General features: G+C 36.9%; 2 protein-coding genes and 1 pseudogene across 2 annotated transcripts; all 3 read right to left on the bottom strand.

Annotated features, from left to right (window-relative positions):
* Positions 1–1,761: 1,761 nt before the first annotated feature.
* LOC8267265 (methyl jasmonate esterase 1) lies at positions 1,762–3,014 on the bottom strand. Its single transcript, XM_002522303.4, has 3 exons — positions 2,515–3,014; positions 2,224–2,328; positions 1,762–2,121 (listed from the first exon to the last, which is right to left on the bottom strand). Exons 1-3 carry the CDS (start codon positions 2,875–2,877, stop codon positions 1,837–1,839), a joined length of 753 nt encoding a protein of 250 aa, XP_002522349.1. The 5' UTR covers positions 2,878–3,014; the 3' UTR covers positions 1,762–1,836.
* A 60-nt stretch (positions 3,015–3,074) lies between these two features.
* Positions 3,075–5,993, bottom strand: LOC8267266 (annotated as a pseudogene).
* Positions 5,994–6,133: 140 nt separating this feature from the next.
* Positions 6,134–7,933, bottom strand: LOC8267267 (methyl jasmonate esterase 1). Its single transcript, XM_025157944.2, is given in 3 exon segments — positions 6,134–6,617; positions 6,783–6,914; positions 7,378–7,933. Coding segments are annotated over 3 exon segments (777 nt in total). The 5' UTR covers positions 7,744–7,933; the 3' UTR covers positions 6,134–6,338.
* Positions 7,934–14,416: the final 6,483 nt, after the last annotated feature.

Here is a 14,416-nt window from a genome sequence, read left to right as displayed (position 1 = left end):
TCAAGTGCTAGCAATGATCCCAATAATTGATCAACAGTCATGGATTCTAAATCATTTGATTCTTCAATTGCCACAACAATATAATTAAACTTCGAATCTAAATATCTCAAGATCTTTTCAATTACATGGACATCCTCCATTTTCTCGCCATATCTTCTCAATTGATTGAAAATAGTCAAAACTCTAGTGAAATAATTTGAAATTGTTTCAAAAATTTTCATCTTGAGAGATTCAAACTCTCCTCTCAAGGTTTGACGACAAACTTTAATAACCTTATCAACTCCTTTGAAAGAAGTTTCTAAGATATGCCATGCTTCTCTAGCACTTATAGCATTTGAAACTTTCTCAAACATACTCTCATCCAAACACATATGGATTAGAGTCAATGCTTGTTGATCTCTCTTTCTTGATTTCTGTAACGCTTTCTTCTGAATTTGAGGTAATTCATTCTCATCTTCAGGTTGTTCCAATCCTTTTTCAACAATTTCCCACACATCTTGTGATCCTAGCAAGGCTTTCATACGAATACATCAATTATCATAACTCTCTTTGGTGAGTTTTGAAAATTAAAAAGGAAATAAGCCATTGTTCATCATCTTTCTTCTCTCCCCTTTTTTACTCTCTTTCCACTTTTTTGTTGTTGCTCTGATACCATTTTGTTGTAGAGAATAGGAAGAAGAAAGGATAAACAAACTTGTATTGAATTGAAATTATAAAGAACATATATATAGACTTATTAGCTTAGTAGCCAAAAAGTCTTTTGGTAACCTACAACTCTTAAACATCCTACACTTAATATATAAGTTACACACTTAATGAATATATATGTAACTTACATATTTAATAGGTGACTCTTTAACTTAATAAATTAAACATTAAAGACTATACTCAATGTTTATTAAATTAAGTTTAGTTTTTCAACATATTGATCTGTAAAAGAAAGGACAGTTAGAAACACGTCGAATGGAATAAAGATTGTAATAAATAATAATAAAAACAAAGAATGGAAATGGAATAAATCTTGAATTTTTCTTTTGCTTATAGTCACTTGGTCACCATTTCTTCCTTATGTTAGTGGTTATATAGAAAAAATAAAACCTATCTTTGGATTCTCATACTTTTCGACTTTATTTTACTTAGTATACGATTGATTTTATTTTAATAGATTTTTATATTTTTATTTTATTAACTCTACAAATTGCTTAAAAAGCATGAATTCAAACGTAGTTACTGTGAGTTGAAGATATATAATTTTTTATTATTAAATTTGTCTATTTTCTTGTTCTTGACTCAGATTTTTCTACAAGATGTGAAGTTATATTACTTTCTTCGTAATTTGATCTCAAACGTATCAAGGAGAGAATAGGTAATCCAATTGGCCAACTCTGGGATCTGGTGAACAGGTTGCTATGGCTCGCTCCTCAATCAAGTTGAGATAGTCATACTTTGCCTGTGACATTTCGGTTAAATTAACGTGAGGTGTTTAGTTTTGAGAATTTGAGTGAAGAAAATGTGATGATGTTTTATACTTTTAATTGTTAGCTACCCTGAAAGGTCAGAAAGGTTGTTTATGTAATCACGTTAGTAATGGATGCATTAGATGAAAATATCATGATTAAGACGGGAATTTATCTTGCCACCACCCGGGTCCTTTTAACAAGCTGGCACTATAACTTGAAAGAAGTTACAGTGGAAAACCTTGACGCCAGTGACAAGAAGACTCTGCAGTTGTTTATAACACAGAAAGACAAGGCAATCAAGTGTCTAAAAGGTAAGTTCATTAATCTTTCTCAAGAAAAGAACATAAAGATTACTCTCAAGAGGTAAATTATATATTCAAGCATACTTCTTGGCAATCTCCTCCAGGCAAGAGCAAAGTTCTTGTGGTTTCGAAAACATGACCATGTGATCAGAATCAGGGATAACCTTTACCTCATCAGGCGGATTGGTTCGGATTACCCACCTCTGAAGATCCTGGTTTACCATGTTATCTTGGCCACATACTATATAAATTCTAGGAACTGCTCCGTATCTATTCCTGCTGAACACTGCTTCCCTTTCTATTGCATCGTTACTAAACAGAGGATGAGGTCTTCTTAACATCATTCCAAGCATCAAGTCCTGGGCTCAAATTTTATTCAGAAAACAAAAACAGAATCAACAATGTAAATAACCAATCATCTAGACCATTGTATATGAACATCAAATCATCTATAATCTTACCTCCGGTGGGGAGAGTTGGTATAAATAAGTTGACAAGCTTTTAGGCCCAAACAGTTGAGAGGTTGAAGGGTTGTCTGGCTCATCAATTCTAATTCTTCTATTATACTGCATATTTTCCAGAAGTACATTTCACCAATTAGTGACATTTAATACAAAAAGTTTCAGAATGAAAAGAAACAGAATAAAGGGATCAACAATCAACCACTTCTTGATAGGGGTATTTGAGATGGATTGTGAATGACGCATCCGAGAGAAAGATGAAAAAAAAAAAAAAAAGAAGAGTATATTTACCTCTTCAATCAAAGTTTTGTAACTCAAGTCAGGACCTGGCATCATAGCTGTAGCAAATACTCCAGCAGAAACTTTATCAGGAAATCTTTCCATGGCAAAAGAAACGACAAGCCCACCAAAACTATGAGCCACTAGAATCACTCTTTCTTCCGATGGCAAAGACATCATAAAATCCATTAACGGCTCAGAATAATCAGATATTGATTTGAGCTGGTGCACCTGCTCTGGATTTACACCACAAGCAGCAAGGTCCAGAGCTGTAACTTTATGACCAGATGATTTAAGGAGAGCAGCTACTTTGTACCAGCACCATGCTCCATGAGAAGCCCCATGGACCATAACTATATGTCTCTGTTTCTCCATTTCCAAGTTTTACAAGTGTATTGATAAAGATAAGAGTAAATTGCTAATCTCCGAGATTAATATACACTAGTCGACCCATTAGTATTTAGAAATATATTAAACCATCTATAACATTTCAGTTTATTAATTAAATAAACTTTTCTCCAAAAATTATTGTTAGTGGCATGAAGATAATGAGTTGCCCTCCTTCAGATTAATTTAAATGATAAAATATGATCATCCAAACACTTCCATTAAAAATTGTCAACACATTGTTCCAATGGCATCTATCAGTTAACATAATAAAAGAAAGAAAAAGTAAATTACGTAACAGTGTCCGAAATCCAGACGCAAAGTATTTATATTATATATTACATTGTGGCAGAATACTCTTCTTTTGCTAAGACTCAGAAATAATTATTGGCAATCTGATAGAGACAATGGCACAGCTCTTGTGGTTTTGAGAACATGACCATGTGATAAGAAGCAGGGATGACCTTAACCTCATCAGGTGAATTGTTGGGATCATCCACCTCTGTAGACCCTCTTTCGAAATGTTATCCTGGCCACACTATATATAAATTCTAGGAACTGATCCATATTTTTCCTTGGTTAACACTGATTCTATTTGTATTGATGCATTGCTAAAGAGAGGGAAAGGCCTTATCAACATCATTGCAAGCATTAAATCCTGAGTTAAAAAAAAAAAAAAAAAAGAAAGAAAGAAGGCAACTGCAAAGAACAAATTCAGTTGTGCAATTGTACATAAACATGAACGAAATGGTAACCAATTTGCATGAAAAGAATACTCTTACTTCAGTTTGTGAGAGTTGGTATAAACTAGAAGACAAGCAATTAGGTCCAAACAGTCGGCTAGATGGAGGGTTGTTTGGTCCATAGTCAAACGTAAACTGTGAGTCCATAAAATCAATTCTTCTATAGAGCTGCATCTTTTAGTGGAGATCACCATTTCCCCAGTTAATTACATCTAAAATGAAAATTCATAAAATAAATCAGAAAGAAATGAATCAATCAAACACTTCTTAATAAGGTTATACATGCACTTTTACAAATGCTCCATCTAGCTACGCAGTAAGAGCTTGAGATTTCATTGGTAACTTGTGATCAGGTTTAGAAGTTAAAAGATGTTGGGAGAATGACATATAAGAGAGAAAGAGAAAGCGATTTACCTCTTCTCTTATAGTTGTGTAAGTCATGTCAGGACCTGGAATGGTAGCTGTGGCGAAGACTGCAGCAGAAATTTTGTCAGGAAACCTTTCCATGGCAAAAGAAATACCAAGCCCTCCATAACTATGAGCAACTAGAATTACTCTTTCTTCTAATGGCAAGGACATCATAAATTCCATCAGGGGCTCAAAATATTCAGATATTGACTTGACCTGGTGCACCTGCTTTCGATTTACACCAGAAGCAGCAAGGTCTAGAGCTGTAACTCTATGACCTGCTGATTTTAGAAGAGTAGCTACCTTGTACCAACACCATGCCCATGACAGGCCCCATGGACCAAGACAAAATGCCTATGCTTCTCCTTTTCCATGTGTTTCTTTGTGTGGTTTGAGTACAATAAAACTATGCTGCAGCGAAGATGAGTTTATTCAAATATGTCCAAAGACTGGCATCAGGATGCAACAAGGGAAATTACGTCTGTCAATTTACTGTTTCCACGTTCCAATGGCATATCTTAAACCAGTAAATTAATCGATAATGTCCAAAATCCAGATGCAAACATACAAATTTTAACTGACAGCTGAGTATTCAATTCAATTTCATTCTCAATTAATCTAATTTTAGCATTAATATGTTTAAAAGTGGAGATAGTGTTCAAGTGACAATTGCATTAGAAAAAGTATTAAGAAATTATACATTATTTAAGTGTAGAAATATTAAGAAAAAAAAAAAGGACTAGTGGTTATAAAAATTCCAATTTTTAAGAAATTTTGCTATTTTAGCCAAAGTTTTTAATATTATTAATTTAGCCATAAGTTTTTCAATTGAGAGCTATTTTAGCCATTTTTAGTGTTTGAATAAAATTGAAACGGTATATAATCTTAAATATTCAGCTTGGTCTCATGTTTACCTTATCAACCATCTAACCCACTCTAGTTGAGCTAACTATTTTTTTCACTTTAACCTATTTTATTTTACCGATTTAACTCATTTTCCTTTAGCTGCTTAAAAATCTTAAGCTCTTTATATCTTTCAAAGCAACTATAATAGTGGTCCAATTGAAGAACAAAGCATTTTCGTTATAGCAATAGTTCCTAACGAAGCTTTAAGCTGTGGTGCTTATTAAGGGTAAGGTTAGGTATTTTTAAATTGAGTTTTTATAAAAAAAATTGGGGAATTGGATTTTTAAACTATGCATTTATTATTATTTATTTAAAATAGCATTGGAATAAAGTCACTTTGTTTAAATTTAGGTTTTAAATTAGACATTTATTTATTTGGCAATAAAATGCAAGTCATCTAATGGTTTTATATAACAATGCACTGTTACTAGAGTATTCTATTTATGTCATTTTATTTTCATAGCACGTTGCATTGATTTTATATGATTGCATTGGTTTTGAACAACCATTATTGCCTCAATACACAAAGAGGCCACAAAGAGGTCAAAGATAAAAGGAGGAAGGCAGCTGGTTAGGAGAAATCATAAAAATTAGGAAGATAATTTGAAAGTCGAATGAAGAAAAAAAAAAAAAGTAGAAATGTGAGAAAAGAGGAGAGTTGAGAGGCGAGAGACGAGAGAAATTAGGGTTCTTATTTATTTTAGTGGAATGATAATGAGCAAAGTAAAGGAGGTAAAGTGGGTATTAAATGCGTAAAATGGGTATAAGCTTAAATAGGGTGGGTTAGATGCTCAATGTGTTTAAAATTATATATGTGGATTACACATCATCATCCACCTATTTTAATTTTGACTAATACTAAGAATTGATCAAAATAGCTCTCAATTTACAAATTGATGGCTAAATTGACAAAAATAAAAGTTTTGACCAAAATAGCAAATATTATAAAGATTTGAATTTTTTTTAGGACCATTATGCCTAAAACATCTTATAAATGCTAAAATCCAACTATCAAAATGACTAGGTATAAATTATATTATTAATTAGGGAATAATTAAATTAATTTTTTATAAGCATTCATTAAAAAAAAATTTATATATGATTATTCAGTTGCAACTTATAATATTACTAGTTTATAACCTGGTTGGTCTAAAATATATAAGGAAACACCTTCAAATTTCAAGGAATTAAAAATATAATATCTCAACTGGTATCTTAGTCCAATATATTATAAATAAATTTTCACAGATTTAATATATGTACCAAATTGAAGCAAACACACCTGATAAAAGTATTATTAGACAATGTTCATCATCAAATTACTTTCTCAGTTTCCTCCATGCATGTTTGATTATCTTCTATTCAGAATGAGCAGGCCATTAAAAGGGGAATTCAGAAGTATTTCCCGGCGATCTCCAAGAGGCAAGAGCAGAGTTCTGGTGATTTGCAAACATTGACCATGTGATCAGAATCAGCTATAACCTTTACCTCATCAGCTGGATTCTTTTCAATCATCCATCTCTGAATCCTCTCCTTTAGTATATTATCTTGGCCACAAACAATGTAAACTCGACGAACAGATCCATATTTCTCTTTGGTGATCATTATATTTTGTTCAGCTGGTTTATACAGAGGCATTGGTCTTACCAACCGTGTTGCTAGATTTAGATCCTGCTTAATTGAAACAAGTCAGCTGTCGCAAGTACTCAAGTACCTATGCTTATTGCAGAAGGTCAAAATGTTCAAACCCTCGGCATTATCTTTGCTTTTTCAACAATGGCTGCACAAAGAAAAAAAAAAGGACACAAGGGATAGAAGGTAAGAGAATTGTATTACCTCAGCTGGAGAAAGATTGTACAACTTGGTTGACAAGAATTCGGGCCCATGCAATAAGGAGTTTCGGGAGTTGTTTGGTCCATCAGCAAACATATATTGTGAGTCAATGTAGGAATCCACTTATTTATCAAACTGCATATTTTTCAAAAGAAGAGATATGGCTACTGAATCACAAGTTGCATGCAAATTTAGGACAAAAATATGCAGCATCAGCTGATGTAAAAATGTGTGATAGTGTTGTCGGCAGCCAGGCATAGCCCACCTGGTCGTCAGGGTTCGGACTGGGCACCTTATAACCTAAGTATAAGAACAGTTTAATATTTCTAACAATGTCTTGTTGTTTCAGTTCCTTGTCAGTAAATTTAATGCAAAGGACCCACAATCTTGTGAAGTTTCTTCACTAAAATACAGAGGACGATTTTCTTTCTCCAGCAGTGGAAATTGCTGATTTATCTTTTAGTTCGCTATTTTTACAAGACATCAACAACTAATTAATAAAACTACGACAGTTCTCAGTCCATTGCTTAATTATTGAACAAAATCGCAATTTGATTGACAGGTGAAAAATGGAAAATAGAGAGAGAAAAAAGAATACCTCTTCTCTTATAGTGACAGAACTGAGATCAAGGCCTGGCATAAAAGCTGCAGCAAAGACTCCAACAGATATTTTTTCAGGAAACCTTTCCATCGCAGCAGAAATGCTGAAACCACCCATACTATGCCCTACTATAACCACCCTCTCTTCTGGTGACAGAGACATCATAAACTCCATTAGTGGCTCATAATAGTCAGAGAATGAATGGAGATCTTTTGCCTGCCTTGGGTTTTCTCCTGAAGCAGCCATGTCTAAAGCTGTAACTTTGTGACCGGCTGATTTCAGCAATGCTGCCACCTTATACCAACACCAAGCTCCATGACCGGCTCCATGCACTAACACAAAATGCCTCTGCTTCTCTTCCATTTTGCGTTTGCTTGTGTCGGTCGACTCCTGCTTTTGCTTGAGGATGATGTTATGTTCTTAAGAATACACCTCCCTGAGTATGATCTGGTTTCAGTAGCCATAAATAAGAAGGGTGTGGTGTGGTCCCTCTCGAGTCCTGCAAGGAATATAAATATGCTTAAAATATTTTTTGTCCGATTGAATTTTCAATGCTTTTAATCGGTTCGCTGTTTTCGTAGTTGATTAAGCTAAATAATTGACACTCGGCACGTAATGTAAGGTTCCAAGTTGCTTCAACTTTGGACATGTAATCAGGAAATGTGGAACAACTTGGACCAAGCATTCAAATGTGTGTGGTAGGAGAATTTCTAAAAGGTCAGACAACGGTAGTGATATATCTAGAAAGCAATGATGTGTCAAAAGACTAGAATTTTGAATAAGTGAGAATTACCTCAGAGTTTTGAAAAAGTGAAAATTATCTAAGAAAGTATAAATAAAAAATTAAAATTTTTTTTAAAATTAATTAAGATTTTAAATTTGAATTTTAAATATGCAGCTATATTAAAATTCTTAAAAGAATGTTTTACCGTTCGTAAAAATTCTATTCTAAAAGAGAAATAGAAACTCAAGTGTGTGTATCCTCAAGCTAAGACCACAAAGAGGCACCTCGCCATGGGGGTCTTTCCGCTCTTCGGATTACGATACTTAGCCCTTTTGGATTATACCGGAAATGATCGTAAGAACTATTACCACCGCCAATGGATCGAGAAGAAGAGAAGGAAGAGGTTTAGAAAGCCATAAGAGAGAGTATGATAAACCTTGATAAAAGGAAAACTCGCTTGGTCCTTTTATTCAAAAATGACTTCCCCTTATATAGGGAGGAGAGTCTTAACAAGAGTACAAAAGGAGGCTTAGTGGGAACTCCACTCATCCTCCACTTACAAGACAATAAGAACGACTCATCATTCACTCACATGCCTAATAGGACTACGTACAATAATTCACACCACTCACATATATGACAGAATACAATAATTCTGTCAACTCACATGCCTAATAGGACAATAAGGACGACTCATCATCCACTCACATGCCTAATAGGACTACGTACAATAATTCACTCCACTCACATATATGACAGAATATAATAATTCACTCCACTCACATGCCTAATAGGACAATAATCCTAATATTTTACTTTAGGAGTGGCCGACAGCTTCACATGCTTAGAAAATGTCGTCATTTTGATCATCATCCATTGGCTGGGAATCTTGCATGAGAGCTTCTTGCTGTGCTCTGGTTAAGGTAGGATCATCCAGTGGGGTCGGAAGATTAGAGAAACAAAAATGTTCAATGGATTGTCCAGTTGATTGATGTCCATTGAATATGCATACTTATGGTGTTGAGACATTAGTCATCCTTGATTCATTTCTGTATTGCAGAGCCTGTTTTAGGTCTTCTGTGATTGCTGGCGAAGCAAGATGTAGAGGACTATTAAGTGTCTCCAATGGTAACAGATATTCTGGGTTGCATATGTGTTTTCTGTCAGTCGGAGATAGGGCCTATGTAATATGAAAATAGCATGATGCTCATGGATAAGTTTAAGGAGATCTCCTGTCCATTGATATGGAGTTTTGAACCAGGTAAGGAATTTCCATGGATATGACCCAGAGTTTGCTTCATTGTTGAAGAAGTGTAAAAAATTCATAATGGGCACTTCTATAGCATAATGAGAGACTGTAGATAGACACCATAGGAACCATAACTCACTTTCATGTTTTGGATGTTCAGGAGATAAGTGATAAATCAGACACCAAGGGTAATCTGGAAAAAAGAAGTTGGGTTGTATTGGGAGTGAGAAGGTTTGTTGAAAAGTTGCCAAATAATGGAACATCATGTTCCGGGCAAAGTCAGTGACTTGTTTGGTTGTGAGGTTGTTGGGAAGATCTGGTGGTGAAGGAGGTTGCAGGTTGGTTCTGGAAGATGAAGAAGCCATAAAAATTATGGGAAGATTTATGGTAGAGGTGAGAAGGACTATAGGCTGATTCTGAGGTTTGGAAATTCTGGATAAGAACTCCGGGATTAGGTTTCTTATCCCTTTTATATGCTCAATCTTAAAATCATACCTGCTGAACCATGACTTTAATCGCAGTAGTTGGGGCTCAGGCAAGGTCTTCTGGTTGGATTCAAGAATCTTTGGGAAGGAGGAGTTGTCCATCCGAACCAGGAAGTGCTGTCCAATCAAGAAGAATTTAAACTTTTTTATCCCGTACTTGACCGCCAAAATTTCCTTGTAGGTCGTGTGATAATATTTTTCTGAAGAGGAAAACTAACCCGATGCATATCCACATAATTGTTCCTTGTCGTGGAGCTTTTCTAGGAGGATGGCCCCCTATGCATAGTCAGATGCATCTGTTTGTAGAATAAGTTCTCCTGTTGATGGAATTGTGAGAGGTGGCGGATTGTGAGCCAGCTCTTTTAGCTTTTTGACAGCTGTTGTTTGTTCCGCTCCCCATGGAGGAGGGTTCTTCTTGAGCATTTTTGAGAGGTGGCACGTGTAACTAGACAGGTGTGGAATGGCCTCTCGAACATAATTTAGGATTCCAAGGAACTGTTGAATTTGTTTCACTGATAAATTCTCTTCTGGAAAATTATCAAGTTCCTTTGTCAGGTGAGAACCATATGTGTACTGGCCATTTTGGAAATGCATACCGAGAATTCAATTTTTCATTGGCCAATAGTGCTCTTCTTTTCTGACAGCATAATGCCATATTTCTGGATGATGGCAAGGAATTGTTGTAACAGTTGGTGGTGGTCCTCTGCTATTTCTGAGAATAGTAGGATGTCGTCGATGTAGATCAAAGAAGAGTAAAGAATAGGCCCAAAAATCTCAATCATGGTCTTCTGGAATTGAGATGGGGCCGTCTTGAGCCCAAAGGGCATAACAGTCCACTGGTATTGGGCATTAGGGATACAAAATGCAGTCTTGTATCTCTCTGTGGGTTGGATACTGAGTTGCCAAAAGCCCGCCTTTAGGTCAAATTTGGAATAGTATTGGGCCTTTTGGATATAGACTTTGAGATTTGAGATCCAAGGAAGAGGGAATTTGTTGTCTTGAAGGAAATGGTTTAAGGGCTTGTAGTCTATGACAAGCCTCTTTTTTCCCCTAATCCTTTCAGACCTTTTTTCCACATAAAAGGCTTGGCAAGCCCATTGTGAAGTAGTGGGTTCAATTAGGCCTTGCTGTAACAGTGTCAAGCATTCTGATCGGGCAAGGCCTAGGTTTATGGGTGACATTCCCATGTGTGTGGCTTTAGTAGGGTTAATGTCTTTATTAAGTTTGAAGGGGAGGTTGATATAGAATTGTGGATTTTTCCACAGAGGAAGAGGGTGTTGAAAATGTGAATGAGATTCTAGACAGAACTGAAGGAATTTTTCTGTGTATGGTAGGAATGGTGGAATTGTGTCTGTCATAGAAAACAGATTTGAAGTTTTAGTGTATGGCCGAAACTGTCTCTTGAACTTTATGCCAGCTGGAAGAATTTGGAGCTTTTGAGCTTGATGATAAACATCAAACCCTATCGGAATTTCCTTATTTGGAAGATCCGAACCAATGATGTGCGTCCATACAACGCAATCAGAAAAGAACTGTATTCCGATCTTTTGTCTTGTGATCAGAGTGGTTTTGAAGGTTTGACCATTGGCTGCCCTAAAGAACTGATCATGGGGCTTCCGATACTCTGATGGGAGAACCATTGGGTTCATCATGCTTCTTTGTGCTCCAGTGTCAAAGAAAGCTATCACTGGTACAGGCTTGGAGTATTTTGAAGGTAGGATCTATATGGGAATATATGGAAATGGAGGAGGTTTTGTAGTAAATTGAAAAGTTTTAGGAGGTGGAGAAGAAACAAAGAAAGAAGACAGTAGGGTTGGAGAGAGAGGATATTGTATTACATCTTCCAGAATATTCCCCTGACTTTCTTCGCGCAGACCAATCATCAAGATTGGTATTTCACTATCGTTTGAGTCTGAAGAAGATTCTTGTGAGGACTCTGTGGAGTCTGAGAACTCCATTTCTAACCCAAATAAGCTTTCTGGGGTAAGATCCTCTTGCTCTGAAAGTAGAGATTCTATCTCCGCTTCAAAAGAGTCTGGAAGAGATAAAGACATGCTGACTTGTTGAATCATCTTTGCTGACTTTTCTGGATTCCTAGGACAATTTTTTGCATAGTGTCCCTTTCTTTTGCAGATGAAACATCTGTCAGACTTATACCCTTGATTCCGTTTCTTACGGAAGTATTTGAATCTCTTTGGGTTCTCTTTCCTGAACTTCTTATTGCTGCACGTGTATTTCTGGAAATAATGTCCAGATTTCTTCTTATGATTTGAACAGACGCAGTTGGCGGCTTTGCACTTAATCTTGAGGTGGTTCTTGTTGCAAGCCTTTTGGACTATCAAGTCCCTTTGAGATAACCTTTTGAATAACTCTTGTTGATCACACAGTCTCTTAATGGAAGAGAGTGTGAATTGCCAGATTTCGCCAAGTGTAATAGAGGTGACTGGTCTCTTTGTTGCCGCAATCATATTGTTGACCTCAGGTTGTATTTCATCCGGCAGAGAGGTGATGAAGGTATACTTTAGTGTATCGTCACCATCATGTCCTCCAATGACATAGTAGAGTTTGGACATAGCCGAATAGTGTTTTTCCAGATCCTTCATTTTTAATGAACAGCATTTTTGATCAAAGAACTCTTGTTTCTGCTGTCTTATGACAAGGTCATAACTCCCAAGGAACTGGTTATGGAGGATTGTTACTGCTGCTGATAGAGTTGGCAGAGTGACAAATTGGAGCCTGGTGTACTCAGGCTGAGACTGAAACCAATCTCTTAAGCTTCCGGTAAATCTTGTGACAAATTCGGCAAGGACCTTTTTGAGTGTGACCCCTTCAAGGGTCATCTGAAGATCAATCCATGCCAAGAATTCGGAAAGCTTGTCCTTCCATTTCGATGGGGGAAGGTCATCAAAAGTGAACCAAGGTCCCGTGCTAGCTGGTTTTGACCTTGGGTTTGGAGCTCCAGTGGGAGCAAAGAATGACTGAGCATCCTCATCCTCAGGTTCCACTATTTCTGGACTGGGATCAGTAGTAGAAGTGTTCATGAGAATCTCAGTGATGTCCGCCATCTCTGAAGTATTCGAAGAGGATTCTGAATCATACGGACTGATGAGAGATTGCTCTGGTATTTTTTCTTTACAGGCTAGAGGAGGAGAGGTTTTCTTTTCTAGATTTTTTGGGTGTTTTGGGTAAAGATGAGAGAAAGTGCCAAATGGTTGATAAAGGGTTTCTTGTGGTTGTTCTGGTTGTAAAAGAAAAGGGAATGAAGAATAGTACGAAGGAGCAATAGCAGATGATGTGGAGGCTGCTGAAGTAAATGATGGAATTATAGTAGACTGGTCTCTCCGAAGATCATGCTCAATTTGATCTATTTATTTCTTCAGCCGTGTGATCTCCTTTTCCTTTTGTATGAAGGCAGGAGTAATAGGCTGAGGTATCCGAAGCTCTCTATCCAGAGCTTGATATTTTGCAGTGAGCGATGAGTGGAGCTGGAGTACTTCTTGTGAGAAAGTATCCAACTTATGATCTAGTTTTTGAGCCAGGTGTAAAGCTTGGTCCAGTTTCCCATCTATCTTTTTTAGATAAGTATTCTGGACTATCGAGTTGGAGGTTTGCCAGTTTAGCACCTCTTCTGGAGGTGTCAGGGGCTCTATAGATCCAGAGGGAGAAATCCTTGAAGGAAGAATTTCTGATCTCTTGTTCTCCGTTTTTCCTAAAGGAGGGAAATCCTCTGGCTGGAACATGTAGCACTCTTGAATTGCTGGTTGAACCGCTGATATGGAAGACAAAGATGAAGAACATCTAGAAGTTCGTGGCGTTGTAACCGAAACCGTGGTTTCAAACCCTGTGGGAGCTAAGCTCTTGCAGGTTTCGTTTTCCAGCCTATAAACTCTTAGATCTTTCTGGATCTCTTTTCTGCAGGTTGCAGAAGGGGGTTTTCCATATTCGACCTTAAGTTGAGCCAATAGTACCTTGAATTCATCGTAAGAGATATCAATGACTGTTTTTCCTTCTTTTGCAAGGAACTTGATGGCCTCATCAAACATTGGGAGAGGTGTTTTACTTGTCTGTTGCTTTTGGGAACCATCTGGATCCCGGTCATCCGGCTTTGATCTCCTTTCTGAACATGGAGTGTCCGGTGACATGTTTCGAGGATTCCTTTTTGGATGCCGAAAGCAAGGTTCAGCAAAGTCTAAGTCATTATCACAATGCACTGGCGGCACATCTCAGGCAACATCCCGACAAGTGTCCTTTGACTGGCAACAGATCCGGTTTCCAGAGGACTGGAATGAATGAATAGGAATCTTTTCCCTTTGCCTTGATACCGGTTGTATCATGGATGCTTGAAAGAAGGATGGAGCTGAAGAAGATTCCCCAGTCTTTGTGAAGATCGTTTTGACAGTTCCATCTCTTTGATTGATAAAGAGAGGATCTGTAGCTTGAACAAGCTTAGATTGAGATGCCTGAAGCTTTTCGTAGTTGGTGACCCACTCAGTCGGGATCAACTTTTGAAGATCTTCCTTTTCCAGCTGCCTGGGAGCTTGGACAATAGTGGGGATCTGGCCAGAGTCGGCCATAATG

Source organism: Ricinus communis, chromosome 7, assembly GCF_019578655.1.
Source record: "Ricinus communis isolate WT05 ecotype wild-type chromosome 7, ASM1957865v1, whole genome shotgun sequence".
Classification (NCBI taxonomy): Eukaryota; Viridiplantae; Streptophyta; class Magnoliopsida; order Malpighiales; family Euphorbiaceae; genus Ricinus; species Ricinus communis.
Note: the sequence above shows the minus strand (reverse complement) of the source record. Positions and strands in the feature narration are given on the sequence as shown.